This window comes from Amphiura filiformis, chromosome 17 (genome assembly GCF_039555335.1).
Source record: "Amphiura filiformis chromosome 17, Afil_fr2py, whole genome shotgun sequence".
In the NCBI taxonomy this organism is placed as follows: Eukaryota; Metazoa; Echinodermata; class Ophiuroidea; order Amphilepidida; family Amphiuridae; genus Amphiura; species Amphiura filiformis.
This window is the reverse complement of record NC_092644.1, coordinates 56,551,060-56,566,053: the sequence shown is the minus strand read 5'-3', so window position 1 is coordinate 56,566,053 and position 14,994 is coordinate 56,551,060. Positions and strand designations below refer to the sequence as shown.

Genomic DNA, 14,994 nt, shown 5'->3' with positions numbered 1-14,994 from the left:
TTGATTAAAACCAATAAAATTGATATGAAAGTGTGGAGGATTTTGCTACCTGATGCACTTGATGGTCATTTTGATCTTAAGTCTAAATGCGACCATCCACCACAAATTAGCCCAAAAGTTGGAAAATGTGATTTTGAGCTACAGTGCAAAATACTTTTTAGTATACAAAAATGTCATATTTGGAGAAAAATTAGATTTTCACAGATTTTTTAAAAATCTGTGAAAATTTTTCATATTTCTCTTATACACCTGCAAAGTGACACAGCAATACAAAAACTAAAAATATCAAAAATTGGACATTTTTATGGAGGTGGTTTCAACAAAAATTTTAAAATTTTGATAACTAAAGTGCAGTTTCCTCAGTGTTGTAAAGTCAATTCTGTAGAAATGTAACTTCATTTCAGGATATCATACAAAGTTGGTTGAAATGTCATTTTGGTTCAGGTATGATCTTTCCAAATCTGTAGAAATCTCATCTTTATGAAGGGCAGACCTCTGGGTTCATTTGTGGTGGACGGTCACAAAATTACAGTGTTCATGCTCTCATCTGCTTGTCTCTGATAACCAGTACTCATACTATTCTTTATAATTTGTACACAGATCAACCACAGACAGCAAGTCTCAAAATAGACCCATCAGATGTCCCTGCGGTGGATCATGGTGTCAAACAGTATGTCTACCTGGTGGCAAAATCAGAGTCTGAAGTATTCGAATTCGAAGAAGAGACGGTGATTCTGATGAGTTACAAAGCGGGATACGTGTTCATACAGACGGATAAACCTATATACACACCAGACCATGATGGTAAGTAACATGTGGTTGATTGCAATCAAGGAAAAGAAAATTATGTACTGGTCTGGGTAGTATTATAGTCCCGTAATCTTTTTAATTTCTTTCTCAGATTATGCTTATAATATGTGACGTGTCATGTCAAAAGGAGACACTTTTGGGCAGGTTATCAATATTGAGGTTTTTACATATCTTAAATATAGAGATATTTTGCTCCACAATGCCGTTTTCCTCAATGAAATCGGACATTCCTAAGCGAAGATATTGAGTACGTAAGTTATGGTTTTATAAAATTGGAAATTGAGATATCGGCCTTTAAAAATATTATTGACAATGTTGAGAGTAGGAACTACCTTGAAACTACCAGACAATAATTTTAACATTAATAGAATCACAAATTCGCAACAAACCCAAATTGTGAAAAAATCACCCCGGGAAGATTTTTGGCTTTTTCTCCATTTACGATCCTGCCCAAAAGTGTCTCCTTTTGACATGACACGTCACATATAGTGTAGTACATGTAACATTTGATTGAATGTTCTTAGTCATCCAGAAGTCATCCAGTCATCTACATACATGTATAATGTATGTATATACAAAATCCACAAAGTGCCTTGCCCCAAAACTAGCTGTCCTACTTCATGGACTTTCGTGATCTATCCACTGATGTTGTACTGGACCTTTGTAGTTTGTCCATTACCCATGGTAAAGCATGTGACCATCAGAGATCGAGTAGATGGTGGGTGACTGACTAAGACCCTGCACACACTAAGACCCTGCACACACTATGGAATTATCTTTTTTCGAAAAAGCATTTTTTCCTAAAATGTGCTCGCATGGGTCTTCCTTTGACAAAGATTAAAATTGCTTCATTCGACGAAGCTAGAAAGGTTTCGATGAAGGAATACTTCGTTTGACGAAGCTAATTTCGTAATTGCGGTTAGACCCCAAATGTAGCGATGTTTGCTAAACATCATTTCATGAACATCGCTATTGCGCATTGCAAGTTGGTTTTACGTCAAATAGACGACATCAGTGGTCTAATGCAACGAATGGGATTCACCGAAAAGGTCAATTCTATAATTGTACATATCTAAAGATCACCATGGTTACCAGGGGGAATTAAATTCATGTGATGACTGGCAAAATTATGTTTAAAATCATCAAAGAATGACTGACTGAAAAGATTGAGATCTTGTTTTTAAAACAATCTGTGTCACAATCTTGGTATAAATATGTCAAGAATTCTGTTAGACAATAATGATTCAAGTACACATATGCAGCATTGTCTAGCTCAAGTGATTATCACAAGGACTCATACATGCTCATCTCATCCTGGGCAGTTTTAACCTTAATAGCTTGTACATTTTGTAGAATGAACTTTGCATTTGTTTGGTACAGAAACTCATCCTCTGTGACTTGAGGTCAACTTTGAAGTATGACTTTTGAATAGAGGTTATTGACATTTGTCACTGGACTGAGATCATTATGGCTGATACTCATAACAAATGTAGGTGATATTCTTAAAGGGGGATCCAGTTGACCAGGCAAACTTTCAAGGACAACCGAATTAAGTAGGCTTAAAATATAATCAAGTCAATGTTCACCTCTATACCACCAAACTTTGTACAGCTCCCAACTTAATGTGTTTTCCAGATATTTATAGCGGCCTTTAAGGTCAAAACCTTTGTATGGTAATCACTTATAATCCTGATTGGGATAAGTTGAGTAATCCTGTGTCATGTCCAGGTGACTATTCTACAGTTTTTAACTTTTTAAGGACAAAATATCAAAGTTGATAAATGAATAGCATGTACATGCACATGATTGCATATTCTATTACCCCTACGACCCATTATTCAAAGTCACGCACTGTGATTTGTTGAAACGCATCACATGAAAGACCATTAATTCAGAAATAAAGGGTGCAGCATTATCCTTTACACGCAAATAATGTGTCCTCGACAGTAAAAACATCTAAATAATGGGTTCGGCGCCTTTATTTCTATTTCATTACCAGAAAAATAGTGCGATTTAAAGAGAAAATATCATTTTTGGCACAAGTTGTTTACTTCAAGGTGGAGCGCGTACGCGTAAGTGACAGCGCGTATCGCTGAAATATTGCACGCGTAATCAAGCGTAATGCTGTGCGTAGAATGTGTTACGGTGCTTGACCCATTATTGCAGAATAGTGGGCTCTCACGTGACGTGTTTTAACAAATCACAGTGGGCGATTTTGAATAATGGGTTGGGTCGTAAGAGTAATAGAATTAACAATAAAGTGGCCAGGGCAACAAACTTTATGTTCTTGCATACAGCGCACCCTCAAAGCATGATGCAGTATAAGCGCCATTACACATTCTATGCAAAGAATTATGCTTGGTTACGCGTTCAATATTTCCGCAATACTCACTGTCACTTACGCTTTGTCTACGCGTACAGGCTCCACCTTGAGGTAAACAACTTCAGATATTTGGGCAAAAAACAGTATTTTCTCTTTAAATCGCACTATTTTGTGGTAATAGAATAGAAATAAAGGGTGCTCACTGCTGCATTATCCTTTACACCCATATAATGTGTCCATGTCAGTAAAAATGTTAAAATAATTTACGTTTTTACTGCCTCGGACACATTATTTGGGTGTAAAGAATAATGCATTGCCCTTTATTTCTTAATTCATAAGGTATTAATATTCACAAGAATATCTGTATAAACGACATTTTTTTTTAATGATATTTATGAATAAGGAATTACTGATATGATTTTGTTGACATGCAACTGACAAAAATCATGCACTTTACCTTTCAATTTTTCAGGCACTCCCCCTTCAGGGTCATGCTTTGTTCTGGTAAAAAAATTCAGAGAGCTATTTCATTCCAAGAACAAAATAATAATTTTTCCCATGATTGCACTTTATGAGATATATTTATCCCTAAATATTTCATGATATTACTGAATTCTCAGTGTGAACTTTCAGGAAAGTCCTACAAAACTGTATCTGCATTATTCTTGGGAAAAGTTTCCAATAATTCACTTTTTCTGTATTTATTGATTGAAGAAGATCGAATCCAGGATTTCCAGGTGATTTATTTTGTGCTATGAAATCTACAATATCCTTTTAGATAATAATATATAAAATGATTAAAGTGAAATCATTTCCTTTAAATTTTTCTCTCATCACGTCTCACATGAAGATTCATTTTGGCCGGTTTCCAGTATCCGGAATCATGCATGCTCAAATCGGCATGCCAAACTTGGTGGTTGGTTATATTCCCTGAATGATGATCAACATTAATCATTAAGCTGATGTCATGGCGAGAGAAAATTTTGTAACTTTGCTGGAAGTAAACCAAATCAATCATTTATATTTTTAAATTGGGATTCCAATTCCATCAATTGTTCTAAAAACACAATTGGGCTTCCAATTTTATCAATTGTTCTAAAAACACAATTCTCTATTGTTTAAGTATTTGATATCTGTGCATGGAAATGGTACTGTTTTCCCATGCATTTCTTCAGGCAATAAGTACATTCCTGTGTATTTATATTGAATATAAAATAATAAATACACAGGAATGTTCCTCGTGCATCTTTTGAAAATGTAGTCCTATTGTAAACCTTCAAGATACATGTATGAAATTAATCCATTTTTAAGTTTAGTGACCTATTATATAGTGCAGTCTGTGAAGAAGGGAGGATATCAATGCAACAAAACACAATAACAAAATTAGCACAGAACAATATTTAGCATTTATATTTTAAAAACTAACAAAACCATCATGGAATTGAACTCGCATGATCTTGCAACTGAACCTACAACATGTGAAGAGTATGCCCTTGTAAAAGTATGAATGTAGCCGCAGTTTGTGGCCCTCACAGACTTAGCGAGCGCCTAAACAATGTTTAGTTAGGAAAATATATGAATGAACCACTAATTCATCTACATTTATATGTAATTTAGTCATATGAATTTTTTTTCATATAGTATTTTAGCCATATTGTCAAATATTTCAAACTTAATTAATGAAGTATATGTAAATGAGTAATTAGCAGCACACTATTCTATATGTGGTATTGAACACAGTGGCACATAGCTTAAAATATCCCATTTCATGCTGCTAATACTACAATACACAGCAGGTTAGACAGTTTTGTTTCCCTTTTGAAGGAAATGTGACAAATCCAACTGTCACATCATTTGTATTAAAAGTTCAAGAAATGGTGAATTCTGTGAGATCATGCTGAGCCTATAGTGGAAGAAGTTGTGGGGTTTGTTTACTGTCCAAAAGTTTCTTTTTTTGAAGTGCAGAGCAGAATTGGCTCAGTTCTTCCACCACGATGGCATCGCTTAGGCTGCTTCATAGACCAATTCGGGTCCGCGCTGATGAGAGGGCTAAAAATAACAAATTTAAATTTACAAAATGGCCCAGAGTGAAAAAACTGTGGCATCCTCAAATGGGAGTCATAGGAACTTCATCACATAAAATCAGAATTGAGAGACTCCAATTTGCCAATTGGAACCTCCTTTGACATGTTTGAAACCAGGATAATTTAGAGTGATCATTTTCAAAGGAATTATTACTGCTCCCAATTCCAGACAAATACAGCACAGACCCAGTGTCAAATTCCAAATTCCAAATGACCTACTCATTACCTCAACTGGCAAATTGCTATAATATTGTAAGGCCAGAGAATTCCCCATGATTTTATGTTCAGTAATATGAAAACTTAACCATAATTTAACCAATAATAATTCTAGTTTTTCTTGAGAGTCTATTGCCCCTTTCAAATGATTTAATCAGTCAGACCAAGGTGGCTGTGTAAACATGTAAAGTGAACAGAAAACTTATTCATCAAAGTTGTCAGTATAAACTTATTCATCAAAGTTGTCAGTATAAACTTATTCATCAAAGTTGTCAGTGAGTCAGTGTAACTGACAGAGATCGACAAGGATGGTACAAGAAGAGAAACCAGGTCATGTCTTGTTAGGCCCTTCACAATTAATTCTAAGTTACTGTTTAAGATTTTTAAAAAAACCAAGGTAACTTTTAATTATTAATTAGAACTACTTATTATTTTCTTTGTTTTGAAACAAAAAGTCACAGCCCAATATCAAGAGTACATTTTGGGTATATTGCAATTATGGTAGATTTTATACATCTATATAAATAAAAGGAAGGTTGCCCATCTTGTGCGCGAGTGTTCTCCGAATTGCCTAGACTTTCGGCTTTGATTTAGTGGTATATTGATCGGTACATATTGCCATTTTTCCATCGGACATTCGTTTTGCAAAAATTGATGGTAACTAAGAGAATAACATAAAAAACTGTCGTGTTGCTATGCAAAATCGATCGCAGTGGCATTGTGGGTAATAAGGACAATGATGAAGGACAGTGTGAACCGCGTAATAATATTTCCATTAAAAAACCATACACAGAGCAACATTGCCCCGTTTTCTGCCAACTGCGAGGTGGCCATGAAATGATTCAGGCTATCTAGATGCACAACAGCGCATAATTTAATAATGATCTTACGAGTTTTTCGTCCCTACGCAGAGCTACGCGCCCCATTTTTCGCCACTGTATCGAGGTTGGCAGCCAAGAAATTAAGGCTACGACGCGTGAATCAGGTCTTTGCGCCATCACTAAGGTAACATAGGAAACAGTGGTCTGGTAGTCTAGAGTGGTGATAGTGCCTGCGTGGAGACCGGGGTGCAATTTCATTATTTATTCTAGGCCTATAAATCGTCGAGATGGGAAATGCATTGCACTTTATTTGGTTGAAAACGGTCAACAAATATGGTTAAAACCGGGTTTTTTTTCCCGGGCTTATTTATTGTCAAAACTCAGTGGTAGCGAGTACCGTAACTAACTGGCAGTGGCAGCGCGTTGGTGTTAGTGCGTTGGCGTACTAAGGGATGTGACTCGCACGCACGGGGCGCATAGGCATAGGCCAATTTTCCGTGCCAGAGAAATTGAAAAGAAAAGAAAGTAGGACTAAAACTGAAAAGGTAGGCCTACTATGGATGGCTTATGGGTACAGGGTTGTGGATTAGAGTAAATAAATAAAGAAATAAAGAAATAAATAAATAATTCATGAAAAAAGGAAGCTAAAATAATGAGAACATAATTAAATGAAAACGGGAAATCTCACGCTAAGCAGGAAATATAAAAAATGGGCACAAAATAACTATGTTTAAAAAAAGTAAAAGCTAAAAGGACAAACGTAAGAAATGGTAGATTTATAAAATATCAAATAATAATAAATAACTAAATGAAACGGAACAAAATAAAGAAGGAAAGAAAGAAACTAATCAGGAAACGTAAGAAAAAAAGCTAAAATTAGATTAAAATTAATCAGGAAATATAAGAAAAGAGAAGCTAAAATAATGACAGAATTAACATGGAAACGGGAAATCACAAGCTAAGCAGCATATAAAAAAGAAGCTAAAAGGGAAACGTAAGAAAGGACAGATTTAGAAAATAATGGGAATGCGGTTAGGCCTAAATAAATAAATAACATGGAAACGGAAAATCACACACTAAATAGTAGGCCCATGTAGAAGAAATTGAAAAGAAAAGAAAGTAGGACTAAAACTGAAAAGGTAGGCCTACTATGGATGGCTTATGGGTACAGGGTTGTGGATTAGAGTAAATAAATAAAGAAAGAAAGAAATAAAGAAATAAATAAATAATTCATGAAAAAAGGAAGCTAAAATAATGAGAACATAATTAAATGAAAACGGGAAATCTCACGCTAAGCAGGAAATATAAAAAATGGGCACAAAATAACTATGTTTAAAAAAAGTAAAAGCTAAAAGGACAAACGTAAGAAATGGTAGATTTATAAAATATCAAATAATAATAACTAACTAAATGAAACGGAACAAAATAAAGAAGGAAAGAAAGAAACTAATCAGGAAACGTAAGAAAAAAAGCTAAAATTAGATTAAAATTAATCAGGAAATATAAGAAAAGAGAAGCTAAAATAATGACAGAATTAACATGGAAACGGGAAATCACAAGCTAAGCAGCATATAAAAAAGAAGCTAAAAGGGAAACGTAAGAAAGGACAGATTTAGAAAATAATGGGAATGCGGTTAGGCCTAAATAAATAAATAACATGGAAACGGAAAATCACACACTAAATAGTAGGCCCATGTAGAAGAAATTGAAAAGAAAAGAAAGAAGCTAAATGAACTGCCAGAAGGGACAGGTTAAATCAGGTTTAGAACAATAAAATTTACCTTTTCAATGATTCTACATTTTCAGTAATTCCTCCTGTTTTAGTGATCGATCCCATTTACTCATCTAGCGGGGACCCGCGCGGAGAAAAGAAAAGAAAGGAAGACAAAACTGAAAAGGTAGGCCTCATGTAAAAAAAAAAAAAAAGAAGAAACTAAAATAACGAGAACAGAATTAAATAGATAAAATTCAAAGCTAAAACATAATAAGAAGCAAATATGAAAAATGGGAATAAAATGTAGAAAAAGCCAAAACTAAAAGGAGAAATGTAAGAAATGGTAGATTTATAAAATAATGCATGGGAACGGGGCTCAATAAATGAATAACATGGAAACGGAAATCACAAGCTAAGCAGCATGTGAACAAAATAGTCCTATGCAAAAGAAACTGAAGAGAAAGATAGGAGCTAAAAGGGTAGGCCTATTATACGGGAACTAAAGAGGGAAAGAAAGAAACTAATCAGGAAAATTAAGGGGAAAAAAGAAGTTAAAATTAGAAACTAATCAGGAAAAATAAGAAAAATAAATAACAACTGAAGGAAACGGGAAATCACAAGCTAAGCAGCTAATAAAAAAGAAGCTATAAAGGGAAACGTATAAGAAAGGATAGATTTAGAATGGGAGTGGGGTTAGGCCTAAATAGATAAATTACATGGAAACGGAAAAATCACAAGCTAAATAACATTTTGTTTTAATGGAAACAAACTAGGCCCGTGCAGAAGAAACTGAAAAGAAAATGGAAATGCAAGAAGGGACAGGTTTAGAAAAATAAAATTGACCTTTCAATGATTCTACCTTTTCAGTAATTCCTCCTGTTTTAGTGATCGCTCCCATTTACTCATCTAGCGGGGACCCGCGCGAAGCGCGGTATCCCGCTAGTTGATAATAATGCAGAGGTGTTCTTTGTTTGTTCAGCATCATAGTTAGGATGATCAAAGTAAGATAGTAGCAAATTAATGCAATTAAAATGTCATTTAATAGAGAAAATTTCAAATAAAATGCATATAATTAAATATTTTGCAGTTCTCAATTTTGGATGCAGGAGGGAAACAGTAAACTCAAAATCAATTGTGAAAGGCCTAATGTGCTCCATGTAATACTTCAAAAGTGTCATTGGCCAAATGTGGAAGGAGCATGTCAATTTGAAATTTGGATCTTTGAATTTTTTTTATTTTTGAAGTAGTATCCCATTTCATACATAAAATACATACTCATTAACCATCAAATAATGAATATTTCTTTGGAACCTTTATTCATTTCAAATATGGAAATAGGCCTATATATTTTTCCAATCTTGTGTGGAATTTCATGTGATTGATGATTTTAAGTGATAATATTCCACTCTGAAAACATATCAATGATTTATCATTTTACGGTGACCACTGAACCACTCATTGCATTTTATTATGACCTCAGAAACACTCAATAAGCTCATTAAAAATCAGATAGAAATAAAACATTTTCCCTCAAAAATGTGAAGTATTTTAATACCATTGACCACATTGTCCATCACATGATCTGTGTAACAACCTTGAGTCAAAAGTGATTCATTTCAAAACAAAACAAATAAAACAATCTTGTGATTGTAAAATGTATCGATTTTGTAAGTGAAATATTAAAATGACCACAAGGACCATCAATAACAAGTGGTTTTTGTAACAATTAGTAGACAACTTTACAAAAATGAATGGCACTACAAGAGATAATGGATATGGAGTGTAATACGGACAACAACCAATGAAATTAAAGGGAAAATATCAACTGTTTAAGAATTAACATTAGGATTAGGGTTGGGATCCATGGTGCAACCAGGACTTTTTCAGAGGTTTCCAAAAGCAGAGAAGGACACTTTCAAAGGAGCAAAAATTGCGGGGGGGGCAAGAGTTTTCACATGGGGGTAGGTGCCCTCTTGGTTATGCCACTGGTTGGCAGCACAGCTGCTATTGTCAAAGTGAGCCAAATTGGCCATTTCAAAACAAACATTTAAAATCTTCAAAACCAAACACTTTTCCACAAATATTCACTAGATGTTCCAAATTTATAGCCAATTAATTCAAAACAAAATAAATCTTCAAAATATTCCACACATATTCAATAGAAATATGCCACAATCTACATCATTTATGGTGTAATTGCTAAGGATGGGGCCAAATCAAACCATAGACACATTTTTTCAGGGTCTGTGTTCAAACAAAGTTCATTACCCTTTGAATATGATTCCTTTCTACAAGCCACAGCCTATATGCTAGTGATATCGGCAGTGATATCGCCACTTTGATTGCCTTTCTTCCTTGGATTTCTAGTTTTGGTTACAAGTTTCATGTTGTTGTTGCAAATTTCATTTCCTGATGAAATAAGAACTACTTCATGAAATGCAAGGTTATTAGCATGCTTTAAAGGTGTGTGACCCAATTAAAAATGCAGATTTTGATATCAGGTGAAAGTTCATATTTTTCTCATAACTACCAGTGCAATTTTGGGCCCAAATATCTTTTGTTCAGGTGGTATAAACAAAAACCTTGGTGGTTACCACCCTGGAAGTCATTTGCTGCTCAATGGCCCAATTCCCTCCGATCTTGACGTCCAAATTGTGAGCACATAGCGCAAGTGTGTCAGTGTCAGTACGATAATGAGCCAATACCTGTACCTCTCTTCCAAGATGCCCAGAGCCTTGTCTCAAACTGGTTACTGTACTGCCCGCTGTACTGGCTATTGATGTTTGACTGGTTTGGATTTTGCCTTGACTCTAAACTAAAACTATATGGGTCACGGTGCTACATTATATTTGTTTCTAGAATTCAAACTGCTGGAGCAAGTTAACTTTAAAATTGGAATCTTGAATAAGAATGTTGGGGTGATGGACCTCAATATGCAGAAAATGTGTAACAATCTAACCACCCCACCTTTAAGAACCTTAAAAATCATACATCAACATTTTTGTGTGTGGGGGAGGGGGGGGGGAGGCAAATATTAAATGATTTTTAATTAACAATGATGTCAGATAATCAGATAATGTTGTTTCTTTGTATCAATTATGTATTAGATACAGGGTGAGAAACAGACCATTGAAATAATTGGTGTCTTGTTGAGGTATGGTAAGCATGTTAGTCGCTCGGAAGGCGAAACCATGATGAAGGGGTCAAGCCCTCCGAGCGGCTAACATGCGAACCATACCTCAACAAGACACTGATTATTTCTGATAATGGTCTGTTTTAAATTGTTTATCTTACATATACGGCATGCCAAAATAAATGAATTTGTTGTAATGGTTTATTCATTTTCCAAAAGACAAAATGGAAAGCTAATGTATTATCTGGTAAAAGTTGAGGGTTGCCCCCCCCCAAAAAAAACAACACCTTGAATAATATTTTTCCCATGTGTCCTGTGTTCGAATTTATCTAGTGACAAATGCATGTGATTTAATCAAAATAATACAGAATTGATTTCAATTGAAGTCTGTATTTGAAGTGGTTTGTTAGAATTTTCACTTGCATAGTTAATCTCATTGGAGTGAAAAATATTGAGGGCATCCTCCTCAGCAAATGTTACAATATGGCTTTAATGTGTCATCTTTCTTTCTGCATTATTTCAGTGAAAATAAGACTGGTATCTTTGAACCAGGAAATGAGGCCATCAGACTCACCCATCCGAGTTGAGATCAGGAATCCACAAGATGTGATAGTCAAGCTAGTTGAGAGTGTTAAATCACTGACGGGTTTCATCACACAGACGTTTCATTTCCCATCACATCCTCTGTTTGGAAACTGGTCTGTGGTGGCTTACTATGGACACAAAGTAAGTATACTGTGTGTCTTCTCAAGTTGAGAGTGTTAAATCACTGACGGGTTTCATCACACAGACATTTCATTTCCCATCGCATCCTCTGTTTGGAAACTGGTCTGTGGTGGCTTACTATGGACACAAAGTAAGTATACTGTGTCTCTTCTCAAGCTAGTTGAGAGCGTTAAATCACTGACGGGTTTCATCACACAGACATTTCATTTCCCATCGCATCCTCTATTTGGAAACTGGTCTGTGGTGGCTTACTATGGACACAAAGTAAGTACTAGTAGCATGCAGTGTTAAATCACTGACGGGTTTCATCACACAGACATTTCATTTCCCATCGCATCCTCTGTTTGGAAACTGGTCTGTGGTGGCTTACTATGGACACAAAGTAAGTATACTGTGTCTCTTCTCAAGTTGAGAGTGTTAAATCACTGATGGGTTTCATCACACAGACGTTTCATTTCCCATCGCATCCTCTCTTTGGAAACTGGTCTGTGGTGGCTTACTATGGACACAAAGTAAGTATACTGTGTCTCTTCTCAAGTTGAGAGTGTTAAATCACTGATGGGTTTCATCACACAGACATTTCATTTCCCATCGCATCCTCTCTTTGGAAACTGGTCTGTGGTGGCTTACTATGGACACAAAGTAAGTAGCATCATACTGTGACCAAGCTAACTAAGTATAATTATATATTTTAATTATGATAGTGAAAAATACTACAACTATAATGTAAGACAGAGATAAAAAGACTGAATCGCCCGGGCTAAATCGCGTCTAACATCATTTGCCAATCAAAAAAAGTCAAAAGAACAACGATAACGGGATACATGGAATATGGTGGCTTGAAAATGATAGACCTGCAAAGCCAAATAAGAGCTCTAAAAATTAAATGGATTTCAAGATTACTTTGCGAAAATGATCATGGTATTTGGATAAAAATAGCAAAATTTTGGTTTAATCAAATAGGAGGCCTAGATTTTGTACTTAATTTGGAATGTAAGTCCTCTAATGTATCGGAAGTAACAAAAGAAAAAATTCCCAAGTTCTACACAGAGGTATTAAAATCTTGGTTTATGTTGAAAAAAAAAGAATGCTGATGCCTCTTTACACGAAGCAAGAGTACTTCATGATCAAATAATCTGGTACAATAATGACATAAAATTTAGAAATAAGTTGCTTATGTTTAAGAAGTGGAAAGATGCTGGTATAATGTACTTAAGTGATATTGTAATCAATAATCGTTTTATAACTCTTTTTGATCTAAGACAAATAGTTCGGTGTCCAAATGATGTTTTTAACTTGCATACATTACTGACAGCAATACCAAAAGAATGGAAAACGTTAATTTTAAATAATCATGTAGATTTCAACAAAACAAAGGGCAATGATCGATTATTTCAAGTTGGGAAAACCAAACTACACATTTCAAAGCTATCCACAAAACAAATATATAAACTTTTAATGCCATCAGAATGCGACCCAATTTGCGTTAAATATTGGCAAGATCACTTCAATTGTAATACAAGTAAATCATCTTGGAGACAAATCTTCACTTTTAAAATAAAAAATAGAATTGAAACAAATTTGGACACTTTCAATATAACCTTTTATATAACCTAATACCGTGTAAGAAAAACCTATTGAAATGGAAGATTAGTAATTCGGACGAATGCTGTTTCTGCAATTGTCGTGAGGACTATGAACACTTTTTCATATCATGCAGGAAAAATACATCATTTTGGATTTTCTTTAAAGAATGGTTGTTAATTACAACACACACACATTTGAACGTGTCTCTAGAACATATTATTTATGGTTGGAACAAGAAAGACTCGCATTTTGATTTTGTAAACCTGCTCTTAATTATAGCATCGTTTTTCAGTTTACAAGGCCAAAATAAGATATAGTGAAACCAATATATTTACTCCTATACCAATGCTCTTTATTAATGAAGTAGAAAGATTGAATGAAATAACAACAAATGCAGAAAATGTGCCAACAATTATAAAAGAAAATCAAAATGTCAATAAGGTTCATTTGAATATACTGTAATAAGTTATACATAATGTTTTGATAATGTTAATTTACATGTCGTGGCTTTTGAGCAGCAATATTGTGGAATAGCAAGTTTTTGAGCTTGATATATAAACTAAATAAAATAAAGGCGTTTCGCCAACCTCACTGAGGTATAAAGAGAAAAAAAAATCTGCCAATCAAACTCAAGCACGGTTTGTTTACAATTGTTGTGATGATATGAGTTGCTGAACGCGGTGGTAAAACTGGGCGCCTTATTGTTAATGTTGCACTTTCAAACATACAAACCATCTCAAAAGTTAGGTATTTATAGGAGGAAACTTTCTCTCCCTAAGGCACCATGTCAACAATGCCTAGAAAAGTTGATTTTGCCTTGTAAAAGTAATTTTGTGCCATTTTCTGCTATTCCTTTTTTTCCCGATCGGCACCATCTAAATCAAACTTCCTTTTACGCGCTATTAATCAATCAAGGATCGTAGGAAATTTGATTGACAGTGACGTCAAACGCAAACTAGACTTTTTATCTCTGTCTTCAATTATACCAAAATATAAGTGATGATATTTCCTGTCCTTTTGGTAATTTCTCCTTGGAAAGAGATTATTATGATGTCAAACTAGATCCTTTGTAATACAACATTCTTGGGATCAAGTGATGTAATATTATAATCTTCATCTCAATAGAGCCATCATCCAAGACATCCTATTCCCACTTTTGTTAGATTTATGTTTTGTGTTAATTTATACAATGAAGTTTAATACAGTTGCACTTTATGTTCAAAAGACATCATTGTCCTAAATCTTAGAAATGGAAGGAGATATCAAACTTAAGGTAATCCTTCTCATCTTCCTACTCAATGAGGATGAGAGCAAGATGTAGTGACAGGAAGTTACTTGGTATTTGATTGGTCAGTAGTTTGCATGCATAAATACCTCATGTAACTGGAAGAGAAGAACACTAACACTTACATACCTACAATCTTAGAATTATTGTGTTGGGACACATGGTCAATTTTACCCCTTTTTTTTCCATCCCCAGTCACATAAATTTTGATGGATGTTTTTCAAATAATGTTCTACGTGTAGCTTCAACCCTCCTGTAAGCTATATCCCTCCCCTTCCCCCACCAATCAATGTTG

General features: G+C 34.7%; 1 protein-coding gene across 1 annotated transcript in view; it reads left to right on the top strand.

Annotated features, from left to right (window-relative positions):
• The window catches only part of LOC140137316 (complement C3-like), a 65,457-nt gene that overhangs the window by 9,904 nt on the left and 40,559 nt on the right, over positions 1–14,994 (top strand). Inside the window, exons 3-4 of the mRNA XM_072158957.1 lie at positions 601–804; positions 11,625–11,827. Coding sequence (XP_072015058.1) covers positions 601–804; positions 11,625–11,827 — 407 coding nt within the window. The remainder of the gene's footprint in view (positions 1–600; positions 805–11,624; positions 11,828–14,994) is intronic.